Source organism: Rhopalosiphum maidis, chromosome 4, assembly GCF_003676215.2.
Source record: "Rhopalosiphum maidis isolate BTI-1 chromosome 4, ASM367621v3, whole genome shotgun sequence".
NCBI lineage: Eukaryota > Metazoa > Arthropoda > Insecta > Hemiptera > Aphididae > Rhopalosiphum > Rhopalosiphum maidis.
In genome coordinates, this window is record NC_040880.1 from 5,348,016 (window position 1) to 5,361,313 (window position 13,298).

The following is a 13,298-nucleotide window of genomic DNA, read 5'->3' on the forward strand; positions in this document are numbered from 1 at the left end:
CGTCTATTTATAGCCGGCCACTTTCTTTCTGTTTATCATAATGACCATTGATCTAAACCCAATGCGCAATATTCGATTTACTATATCTCTGTATACTCCGAACCGAACGCCCGTTTCATTAAATGCCGATTTTTTATCCGTCGTAGTGTTCGTCATGACGTGTCATGTATGTATAAATCATAGCAGGTTATTTGTCGTCTACGAGCTATTTGATTTTTGAAACCATGTCCCCTCTCTCCCATTCAAAACTAAGTCGCACGGAAAACTTAGATGCAAACGCTTGCCACCCGCCCCATCTCCCACGTGCTTATTTATGAATATTTTTTCTCGGAAGATATTTTATATTTTTTTCGGCTTACACATTCGACATTTTGAGGAAAACGTCTGTCATATAGGTATATAGGTATATTTACGTTCAGCGGTGGGGATGTTTTTTTTTTGTCGTTTTCAAATAAACGCCGTGTTTTGCGATGAAAACCTAACTTTTAGTAGCAATCGAAATTGTCACGAAATTGTTTACTCGCGCTGCACTGAATCACAAAATGCGATAATCCTATCATTCTAGAATTGAAATACGGTAGGTAGTCCTCTCTCTGAATTATTTACCATACCGTACCGTGCATTCACTATTTACGAAATGTATTCTGCTTATTTACTGGTTTACAATTAATTTAAAATGTAGGTACCACTAATGTAGAAACAATGTTTTCGTGAACTGCCATATATATATATATTCATCACAACTACAATATCATATCGTTCAGTACATAATTTATATACACACTGCACACTACGCGTAAACACTCGCGCGCGCGTACCTTCATATTATACAATATACGTTAGTATGTCATAAGACTCTTTATTATTAGAGTGTTTAAAACCGTGAGTATTTAGATCTCCCGAGAATTACGTACTCTTAATTGTTTGTGTGTTTGCACAACTACATAAGAAGACCGTCTGACTTATATTTTTTAAACTTACGTACTTCACTAAAATTAAAAAAACGCGTTTAATATTTTATAATAATTGTGTGTTACCTGCCGTTAATGTTATGTTATTATTTCAATCGGTTATTTTTGTCTAAATTATTATTAATACACTATATTGTTTTTATTTTGAGTTGATATAAAGTTAACTGTACCATTCGTTTAAAACTAATGGAATTATTAAAAATGAAAAAGTAACAACTCCGTTTATCTATGATTAAAACTAGTAATATTTAAAAAAAAAAAATTGAAAGAAACCATTGGATGTAACTCGGTTGATAGTATTTAAAAATAAATTTTAAAGGTTTTATTATAACAACAATCTTTATTGTTCAGTTGATTTGGATGTTGTTTCATTACTCCCGCCTCTTATACCAACTCAATAAAAAGATAATACAATATTTAATTGTCATAATTTATTATTGTAATCAATATTATCGTTGAGAGTCCTGATAAATTTAATACGATTATAGATGGATATTAGATGGTATATTTATAACTTTACATGATACAATACTAAACATATAGAATTATTAACTTTTCTACTTATATAAGTTTTGATGGTTTTACACTGTAATAACACTAACCTGAAATAATACTGTAAATAACTATGAGCGTGGAGCAACATACTAAGAAAATATTATATTATTCATTATTTAACGATACATCCAAAATTAAAATCGATTATTATTTATTACAATCTATATATTACGTATATACATCTTATGATATCTATAAGATAGAGCAGAGGTTCCCAAACTATGGGTCGCGATTATATTTTTGGTGGGTCTCGTTATATTTTTAAACAATACATAATTTAATCACCTATTACTTTTCGTTGATGTTCAACAGCAAAAAAAAAAAGGTCATTCATTCAAATTTAAAAAAATTCTCAAAATAGGTCATACAATAAAAAGTTTGGGAACCTCTGATATAGAGTTATATTTTATGTAACAGTTCTGAGATTTCAATGTATGGGTTTCTGTGATATAATTAGAATTATATCGGATTTATACTATATATATTTTTACGTATGTTTTTATAGTAAAATGATTAATTAACAATCAGTTATGAAAATATTCTTTTCGTTTTCGTTTTATACAAAACTGTTTTCCTTTCGTGACTCTTACAACATTGTACCTATGTAACTAATTTTAAGTCCCTATATATGTATTGATTTATATAGGTATTAAAAAAAAAAAAAATACAAGTTCAAGAAACTAATGAGAGAAGTAGTAGTCTATATTTGTAATAGTTTTACTTTTGAAAAATAACATATTACGTTGGACGATGTTTCAAATATTCATATTCATGTTTGCATTCAAATCTAGATTATAAATGCGTGTACACTCTTGTCGTTTCCTGCAAAACAATAGGGTATGAGGTGTATTCAAATGTTGCCTCTGCACTATTCAAATTAAATTTTTGGAATTTGCTATTCGAGTTTATTGGAATCTGAAACGTCCAAACACTGTTTGCCGTCGTGCATTTAAATATCATGTAATAAAAATAGATCGTGAAACGTTTGAATATTGATTGTTGTGCCGCAAGGTGGTGTCCACAATAACAAAAATTAATATAATAATAAATTCCATCAAATGGATCACGGAAATTTTCCTCTGGCAGTGTACGTCCACTCTGTCAGGTTTGTTTATTTCCAATACATGAATATACGAAGAATCTGGCGATGTCGATCTATTTCCGAAAACGCATTACCAAAAATTATGTATACGAGTTTTGAAGTGATTTAAACCAGTGATCACAAGTAGTGGCTAAATTTAGCGGATCGCATTGATTTTTAACTATCGAACTAATGTGTACGCGTTCGTGAGCCAAATTAAAAATAATTTAGTACTCTCCTACCAACTGCATATTATTTTTATGTATATGTGATGTAACCGAATTGTTGTGCTGTATGTATATTCTTTCGATTTACGGTTTTCAAAATAATGTATATAATATGTACGTCGTACTCCAATAACATTTCAATTATTTATGCAATCAAATTTTATATTGTGTTCCACATTCGTTCGTATATATAAACAATTGTGAATTGAAAAATACACTTTTATTTGCATTTTGGGTGAACCATACGATGTACACTACAAACAATCGATCCAGGGTTTCGATATGTATGTTAAAAAAACGTGTTCTCCGAGAATACGACAGATAAAAACTATTTTAAAACATAGACAATTATATATTATATTATGCTAAAGAAAGTTACAGCCATTTGAAGAAAAAAAAACAAATTTTAGACGTGATTTGAATTTAAATTTGCAATAGATATAGAAACTAATATTCTTATGGGATGGTCATCTTTTGTAACTTGTACAGTTTTTGTTTTTAACATACATAATTGTGTACTATATGTATGTTATACTGTGATTTGTTATCACCGTCGACGTGATTGCACTAACTATGCAAATTGCTTATAAAATATCTGAAATAAAACTATGTACTTTTCATGTAGAGAATCTTTGGCAGAATCCGATATTGGTCTTATTGTACTTTTTTTGTGAACTTAAATGTCTTAAATAAAATATTTCAGTTTTTGTTAGTATCAAATTGTTTTTGTTTACAAGTTCATATTCTACATATAATAAAATATAACTAATAGTAAAATTATGCATATTTTATCTCTTTATTTGTATTCTTTGAATAAATAAAAACAAATGTTTTCTTGTATCGATATCTATTAGATTTATGGATCACAATATTTAAATTGGTGCATAAATATATTTCAATTTTTTTAGTAGATATGATAAAGTCTATTTTAAATCGAATAAATATATTAGTTTATAATGTAACTTTTAAAGAGGTAGTTGAATTAAATACAAATGTTTTTATACTTAAATAATAACGAAAAAAAAATGCATCTTAACTGTGGACACCATAAGAGCAATTCAATTGAACGTTATTATATGTAAGTGGGTTAGTTATAAACCATCAATGACAAACTTTGTTTTGTTATTTGCGGCGTTTTCTTAAAACCTTGAATTAATGATGGAGAATATGCGCTTAAAGGTACGGTTTCCCTGCAAACGTCCAGACGCGTTTAGCGTCAACTACCTACCTGTCTGGACACAGGTAAGCGTCATGACGCCGTGCTGTTCCACTCTTTGACGCTGCAAGGAAACCGTATCTTTAGTCTTAAGTTTTATACAACAATTTCCAAAATAATATGGATATTAAAAGATAATAAATTAACATAATAATAATTTAATATTTTTTTTCATATTTTTTATTTTTTTTATTTTAATGTATATATTTATTATATTTTGTTATATTTTATAGAAAATATTTCTCGCTCACTCAGTTATTTTACAAATATAAAGTTGATACCAAATTTTGTACGTTAAACTTATATCTCCATTTGTATTGTATGTAGGGTACCATATTAGCGGGGTATATTGCCTATTTAAAATGTAAAGTCGATTGTGCCTAATTACTATGCATACGGCATAGTTTCTGAGAAAAATATTTCATATTTATCATAGACTTATCGATCTATCTTTATTTTGTTTTTAAATATATTAATTTTTTGATACGATTCATGTTAACGTACTATCCTAGATGTTCATAGTATTTATTGTAAAAAAAAATTATTTACATATTGTGAATTAGTTATAAAAAAAAAGTCAATCAATAATTTATAATATTGATATTTTAAAATGTTCACCGATCGGTTAATTTTGTAAAATCAGGTGTAATCTGTAACGCGCTATTATTGTTTAAAAAATATATAAAGTTGTGTGTATATGAGGAAATAAAAGGTGATCTTTGAAATGGGAAATATTTAGAGCTTCTTCTGATGCGCTTTGTCAATTCGCGAATATACTCTTGCACATTTTAAACTACAATACTTCCTTTTACTGTGCTTCAAATATATTATGTATGTATACCAAAATGTGTGTTTCAAGCGAACTCGAATCGTGTATCAACGCGCGTACGATCAGTTATCTTGTTTGGATATTTTGAGTGTGTCACTTAGGTTTCGCATATATTTAGAACATAGCCATTTACATACTTAGAACGCTGGATATTTTGATTTTAAACTGAATTCCCAGACGAGTAAATAAATACATGACGTACTGAAAAAAACATAAAAAAAAAAATCTAAATTCCGCTGTGTTGTTGAAATGTGTATAATATGAACCTTGCGCTCGTAATACAATATCGATCAAATATCCATAGGCGTTAAAACAATATTCACATAATCCTCTGGTAATTTTAGCACTTTACAGCCCTTCCTCTCTTATCTACCAGTGTGCATTTAGTACAGGTAGACGAAAGAATAAAATGAAATTCTGATTTTTAGAGTTAACTCAATATATTACGCATTTGGTAATGACAATTTATGAAGCTTTTAACACGTTGGTTTTCTACCATTTAATTTTACGGTAGTACATTAAACAATGTAATGTTTGTACAATAAGTACCTTTGACACATCTATCTTATTATATTAATTATTACTTTATATTATAGATAACAATATGAGTTCAATGTTTTTCAAATTTTAATTAAGTAAACCTAAGGTTTTATTATAACTCAATTGTTATAGGTATTTACGTAGACGTATAGATTATTAGTATTCATTAACCCTTCGCAGACTGACGTCTGACGGGATAATATTGGTCGTACAAATGCAACTGAAAAATATACTATTATTGTTAAAACATATTATTTAATTAAAATATAATATGATATTGATTGGCGTTCTTTAATATTGTATGTAATCTGGTTAACGAGTTTGTTGATACTTATTTATTAATTCTTCTTGCGTAAATAAAAAACAGTAAGTTGCAGAATACTTGTTAATATTTAGATAACGTTAAAATGTCAAATTTTGAAGCATTAAAAAAGATTTAAACATTAATTAGGTATCTAATTTTTGTATATTTAATAGAACTCAGTTATAAATACCGATAGCATACATTTATTTATTTATTTATTTATTTTTTTTGTTATAATTGATAATTTATTAAGGAAGTATTTAGCTAGTATCAGATAAATTTTACATTCGTATTATAATTCTCATTTGAGATTCATCTTGCATTCCTTTCAATCTAGCAACTTGACTTGGTGTAAATTGTAAACGTCGATATTGTGTATTTTACCAACTCATTTCATATCAGATAAATATTTGAACTTTACTCTAAAGATGTAAGTTTCTTAGTTATCCTCGTTTTTGCTGATGTATGTTTCTAGAAATATTTTAGGGGAGTGAAATGCTAAAGCTTTTTGTCAAGTTGGTTTTCACGTAGTAACTTTCTAGTACAAAAATATAATACATTGTATATGATAGTGAGATAATTATCATAATTTTTGGTAGTTTCTACAAAATCGAGAAGAGTTCTAAAATGTTACTGATTCAAAAAACTATTATCTTTTAATTTTAATAATGTTTAGTACTTTTACCATATTATGAACCATTGTATTTGTATTTAAATTTTGAATTTATTTTATAATAATATAATCACTAATGTTGTGTTTATACTTAAATTGAGATAAATATAATATAAGTTAATTACATTTTTTTACTTAAAATTAACGTATCAAGTTTTTATTTTTTGTGCCAAATTTGGCTGGTAACTTTTTTAATTTATTTACACTTTTGAACGAAAGCCAACTCAAAGAAAGAAAATAGATTATTTAACTACCTAATTTATTTCTATTTACTTAAATAACGTCGTAATGTACATTTTATGTACATTATTGAGAATGATAATATAACATTACAAATTATTATACTAAGTATTTGAAATTTTTTTATCTAAATATGAAATTATTTTTACAGTTAATGCAGTTAAGTGCATATTTTGTTATTTATTTTGTACATCTAAAAGAAAAGTGTCCTAAGATACGGACTATAGAGCCGTAAGTAATGTACTAATGTTGCAGGTGGTATTGAGTAGGCTCATGTGGATATGAGAATAAAGATTAATACAAGTTTATAAGATTTTAAAGATAATTGTCATAATAGTTTCTATTTGGTAGTCGTCTAATAGACTAATATTTGTTATGTGTATTATAATATGTTTGTTTATTAAATTCGTGGAAATGTAATTACATAGTAGAGTTATTTGTACAAGTGGTGGTGGATGGATGGTTATAATACGGTGTTAAGAGAACAATTAAATTCGTAAGTAGTAAATAGGCGTGTTTTTTTCTATTGTCCGTTTCAATTTTTTAATTGAATATTGTATTATGTTCCAAATCTTATAAACGTTAAACACCCTAGCTTTTTGATGTCCTAGCAATTCGTAAATATCACGATTCAGTTAATTTTTAGAATTTGTGGTTTGAACCGTTTAAAATGTTATATTATTGAGCTAACGTCATATTTTTGTAATGGCTGTTTTCCGAGTTATTATACACCTCCTTCTTTGCCTGTAGGGATAGAAAAAAAGATAAATGTCCCCAACATTAATATGCGGATCAGAACACGATACAGATGGTCTGTTCCCTGTTTTTACATATTGTTTTTTTAATAACAATAATTTGTTTTTCACTTCAACGTTACATTATTTGTATTTAAGTATAATAATGCCATTACTCATTAGTTATATGTAAAATTACTCATTAAAAATAGATAACGAAGTTTTCTGGGTTTTCGGCGTTTATGAAACGTTAACAATTGCAGATTTTTATGGTTTGTACATTTTTTTTTTTTTTAATTTGACAAGACGTGTATCAAACATCAAAAATCAAATTTTAATAGTCCCAATAGAAACTAGGAGTAACTATAGTTAACCTATTGTTGTTGTTGTTTCAATCTATCAGTTTTATTGAAAATTATTAATTTTTTTAATTAAATATAATTTTAGCTCATTTAAGGACATCAGTCAATTTATTTCGAAATGTTTCATATAATTATATCGTTGGAATTCTTATTATAGTATAGTATGGGGAACGGTGAACTAATGTATAATGATGTTTTTAAACAATAAAAATTACTATTAAAAATAATATTTATTGTGTCGAAAAAAAATGATTATTGTTTTAAATGTAGCGCATTCAATATTCGTATTTATAATTTATTTATAACACGTGTGCATTTTATTGGCACTATGTTCATAAATTAACGATAACTCAGCTTAATACTGTTTAAAGTAGTACAAAAATTTAATGACTTGCTGTATTTGTATCTATAGACTATTAAATTTCGTCATAAATTATTTATGTATATTTTAGTATGTATTATTATTTTTATGATCATATATTATATATAGTTTTTAAAATCAATCTCGCCATGAAGACAATTGTTGAATTATTTACATTTTATAAGTGCTCGACAACGAATCGATGCAATATTTAGAATGCCTAAAAGTATCGTAATTATAAAAAATATTCAAAATAAATTACAAACCTAATAGTATACACATGACATGACTATATGTGTAATTGAAGCCTAAAATTATATATGTATTTTTAATTTTTAACACATCGGCCGCGACATCGTAAAGTGATTATGTGTTTGATATAATGATGATATACTTTTACAATAATACTAACAGTAATAAATAATAATAGTTATTCTGATGAAAGATAATCTATGGACAATACTTAATTAAGCAGAATGTAGCTTGAAATATTTTTGTCCACTCCAGTGGTTATTTTTACGTTATTGAATAACGTGTAAAAAGTATTAAACTAACATCATCCGATTTTTTTCTACGTAAGATTTATAGATTTATTTAAATTTAATTCATTTACGTCTTAATTTCTTACCCACATACAAATTTCAATATTTTGGTTTAATATATTTCTTTAACATTTAAAAATAGCTTTTTTCAGAACTGCAGGAATATGTTCAACTTAAGTTTTGAAATTTGAATATACAAGAAGCATAGATTAAATTTAGACAAACTCAATAATCTTAATTTGAAAATAATCAGTTGATGATTAAGTACTTTTAAACAGTTTTCTTTAATATCGTATAAATGAGATGTTGCAGTGCGTGGGGTGGACAAATGTGTTGAATAGAATAATTGTTAAATAAATTGTTATTGTAACCTGAATGTTAAAGGGCAACACTTGTTAAATTAAAATATATAACGTTATTAATATTATAAATTATAATGTTTAAGATTTAAAGAATAATAATATAAAATTATAACAAAAATTTGAATTTTTTTGTTTTATCATTTTTATAAACACCAATTTTATAAATCCATTTAAAAGTATACTTAATGATCATAATGGCTAACATAAGTTTATGTTTACAATAAGATTATTTTGTATATTTTCAGTATTAACCCAATTATCAAATTGTCCTATATATATAATATCACACTCGTTAGCAATTAAATCTGTAATCTACGCTCAATAATTTTTGAAGATGACCAAAGTGACAGTAGTATAGCTTTATGAATTGCGTCTTATAATAATCTACAGTTATGTTATAAGTGGATTGAAACAGATTATTTTGATTACATTAATTGTGTTATAATATGCTCAAAACTATAAGTATGTTTTATTTTTGTTTTATCTTTCAATATGTATATATAATACTGAAGAGACACATTCATTAATATAACCAGTGAATTATTGTATATCCAATTCAGGAAAAAAATTGGAAGTTTATAGTTTTGTCGATAAATATATTTTGATTTGTATTAAAATATGTAGGTATTTTTTTCACAAGAAAATAAGTATTACTATTTTTTTGAAGTTGTCGACTTGGTCTATCGTTATTATTTAATGCAAGTTTTAAAGTTATTTCTCTGAATTAATTTCGAAGTTTTGTTGTAGAGTGTACCACATTTATTGTTGTATAGCCGATCCATCATTATATCAGTTACAGTCAAATTGTTATTGCTTAGTTGATCGAACTTTATTTAAAATTATTTTTTATGCGATCTCAAACATCATATAAATTGCTTTCATTTTTCAAGCTCTAGGTATTGTTTGAGTATCAACTGTTGAACATGGTTCATTAATGTATAAAAGTTCAAGCGGGACAAATTTATATATATATATTCATTCGTTTTTACAGATTTGTATGTGATATTAATTATAAATCTATTCGACACAAATATCTTAATCATGTACTGGTCACAGTTTTCTCGTATTTAAACTTAAAAATATTTAAAACAAGAACTCGTTATAACATAATCAACCCGAATCGATGGCCGTAATAATATCGGTTGTATACATATTGTACATTTACATCAATTTGTCCATTTATTATTTTAGTACTCACGAAATCTTGGTAATATCTACACAGTTATCCTAAATTAAACAGTTTATAACCGAAGTACAATATTAGTTTTGGTGCAATTGAAAACTAACCTTTTTTTTAATTTGATGGAAACGAGATGGGAACAAAATTGTTTTTTTTTTTTTTAACGTAAACGAATAGGTCCCATATGTATCACATAAAAGAATGAACAATGGGAAGCAAATATATAAAAGTTGTCGCTGCCAATTTGCCATCATCCATTTCGTTAAAAACTGGGTTTTGTAAGTACTCAGCGTGCGGTAAACACTTGTATTATTTTCCACCCACTACCGAAAAATCTATCCATAGGTAAAGGAAGGTATTAAGTATATATACGTTTTATTGACATCCCAACGCTCTTCTCCCATATACCGACCATATATATACATTATATGTATTATAGCGTGTTTTTCCCGGTAAAATAACTTATCGTGCAAATAAGGAAAGGTATTTTGCGTCGTCGTCCTGCGCGTGTGTAATGTACGGGATGTTGGTCGAAGAAGTAGGGTTGGCGAGTGGGTTTGAATGACGGAGAGGAAGCCTTTACAACAATAACCACTTAGCTAGATGCGTTTATGCCAATAGCTGGTTTTTGTTTATTGAAAAGCTCCCGAGAAAAAGGGGTCGAGAATACACATAAGCAATGTATATTGTTAACGGCTCGCGTGGTTTTGAGGCCTCACACTAGAAAATAAAACCGTATGGAGAAAAAAAGAATGAGTGAATGAGTAAAAGAGAGAGAGAGAGAGAGAGAGAGAGTATGTGCGTGTGTATGAAATAGAGAAAGAATGTGTGTGTGTGTGAGAGAGAGAGAGAGAGAGAGAGAGAGCACGCACCGCGGTGACCGAAAATATTTATCGCCGAGCTCGTTTAATCACGATGCCGCTGCAGCTCGAGGTTATCCAAATAATTGGTTTTCGGTTATGAAAACAACAGATGCAAGGAGAATAATATGTGATGGGACGTGATGCGTCTCTGGGGACGCCGTGTATATTCGCGCTGTGGTGTTTGCCCTTTTCGGTCCGAGTTCGTCCGTTCACGTATACAATGTACCGTATATATGTAATATGTATGTATGCGTGTGTGTGTGCGCTCGCGTATTGAGAGAATTTAAAAGTAATTTATGGGGTTTTCGTTTCCGACTTGTGAAGCCGAATACGTTGGTCAAATAGCGCTAGAGAAGACGGGATTCGGCTGTATATTATATCACCGTTAATATTGTACGTCTATAACATTATTGTCGTCGTAGTCGTGGTTCGCGCATTTGATTATAGTTTGTGCCGCGTTTTCAGTATACTACTCGCCCAAACCTCTCGCTATTCCGTCATTCGAATTTCTATCCTTGCGTGCTCTTTTACCATATAATATGTCGTAAGCTTGTTTATACTGCAGCGAGACGGAATCCCCAAAGCCTCTACCCTGACTCTTCCTCCGACGAGTATAATCCCTGACGATTATTACGGACGATTCGCGAGTATCAAACGACAAAGAAATCGGTACTAATAATAATGTTATTGTTTTATAAGTCTTCTGCGACTGAACTTCTTAAATGTAACACGAATACTACGCAATTCAATTCAACGACGTGATCGTTCATCCACGTATCCACCCTGTGGGTGTTTTGTCTCGCACCGTACTCGGAAAAAGACAATAATCATCACAAATAATAATAACGATTACGGTACGACAGCACACACGATGTAATGAGAGAACCGTTGACGACGGTCGTCTCCGTCGTAATAAACCGAAATATATTGTGTAAATACGAGTTCAAGAATATAATATATAATGATATATCTTACGGTTGTTATATACGTATATATACTATATTATTAAAGTAATGGGGCAGCGCCGCGATCGTTCGCCCGTGTTTAATATAAATCATTTGGCAGCCATTATTCCTCGGTATCTTTTCGGATTCGCGAATCGTAGACGCGATATACGCGTGTGCATTTATTTTATATATATAGTACACACGCATAATATATTATATGTACCTCTAAGTATACAATGATAAATCATACGTTTGCGTATCCGACGCAATAAAATTGCATAACGTTGTTTTTCATAGTCTTTTGTGGGTTTCTACGGTCCCGAATGATCGTTTGTCGTTTATGCGTTTCGGCCGACTATTTTTAATAATTTAGCGTGTGAATGTCCACAGCAATAATATAATTGAGAATACTTACACTAAGAAATTTACATTTCAGTAATGCGATATTTTTTTTTTTGTTGGGGAGGAGGAGGGAGATGTAAAGCAAAACACTTCGATCGATTTGATAATTTTTAAGGTCTATGCCAATTATTCTGACATGCCAATGGGCATTGTCTATGTACGCAGTTTTTTTTTTATTTTGATACGATGACGAGAACCTAATTGTTTGATTAGTTTTATGAGAGATACTCGAGAATAGGGATTTATATTAATTATTTTTATTTTCCATTTTTGTTGCAGAAAGAAAACTGTTCATTGGTATGCTGTCAAAAAAAATATCTGAACCCGACATCAGGTTGATGTTCGAACCTTTCGGAGCCATCGAAGAGTGTTCGGTGCTCCGGGACCCGAATGGCGTTAGCAAAGGTAAACTATTTCGGGTTTTTTTTTTTTTAAAACACCTCTACGTGTTAAAAAAAAATATATGTAATATATAACCGTGGCAATTTAGCAAAACTCTGTTTATGATGCCGCTTGCTGTGCAACGTTTACATTATATTTTTAATTTATAAAAACACGTGTTATTTGTTTGCGTATTATATATGTATTCGTTTAACACTTTTAACTTATTATAATTATTGGTATATAGTGTATACAAAAATTTTACTACTTTGATAGTAGTTTACAGCTATTGAACGGGTTTTTTTTTTTTTAGTTGCTATACATCTTTGTTTTCCGATTTCAGCGCACGGGATAACAATATGACTTTTTTCACCACTTTATGAATATCTATTAGTCTCGCGTGGATGATAATATTATATAACATCGTGTAGTAAAATGCCCATGAAATATATATTGTTGATGTTCGCTTAATGTAGTGATTTTTTTTTTTCATAACATCTTGTAATAACTAATGTAAGTGTATAACTA

At 28.9% G+C, this 13,298-nt stretch overlaps 1 protein-coding gene across 16 annotated transcripts in view; it reads left to right on the plus strand.

Moving 5' to 3' along the window:
- Positions 1-13,298, plus strand: part of LOC113560339 (CUGBP Elav-like family member 1) — a 169,301-nt gene that overhangs the window by 135,707 nt on the left and 20,296 nt on the right. For all 16 annotated transcript variants that reach the window (XM_026966146.1, XM_026966148.1, XM_026966147.1 and 13 more), the window contains one exon: positions 12,669-12,794. In XM_026966146.1, coding sequence (XP_026821947.1) covers positions 12,669-12,794 — 126 coding nt within the window. The remainder of the gene's footprint in view (positions 1-12,668; positions 12,795-13,298) is intronic.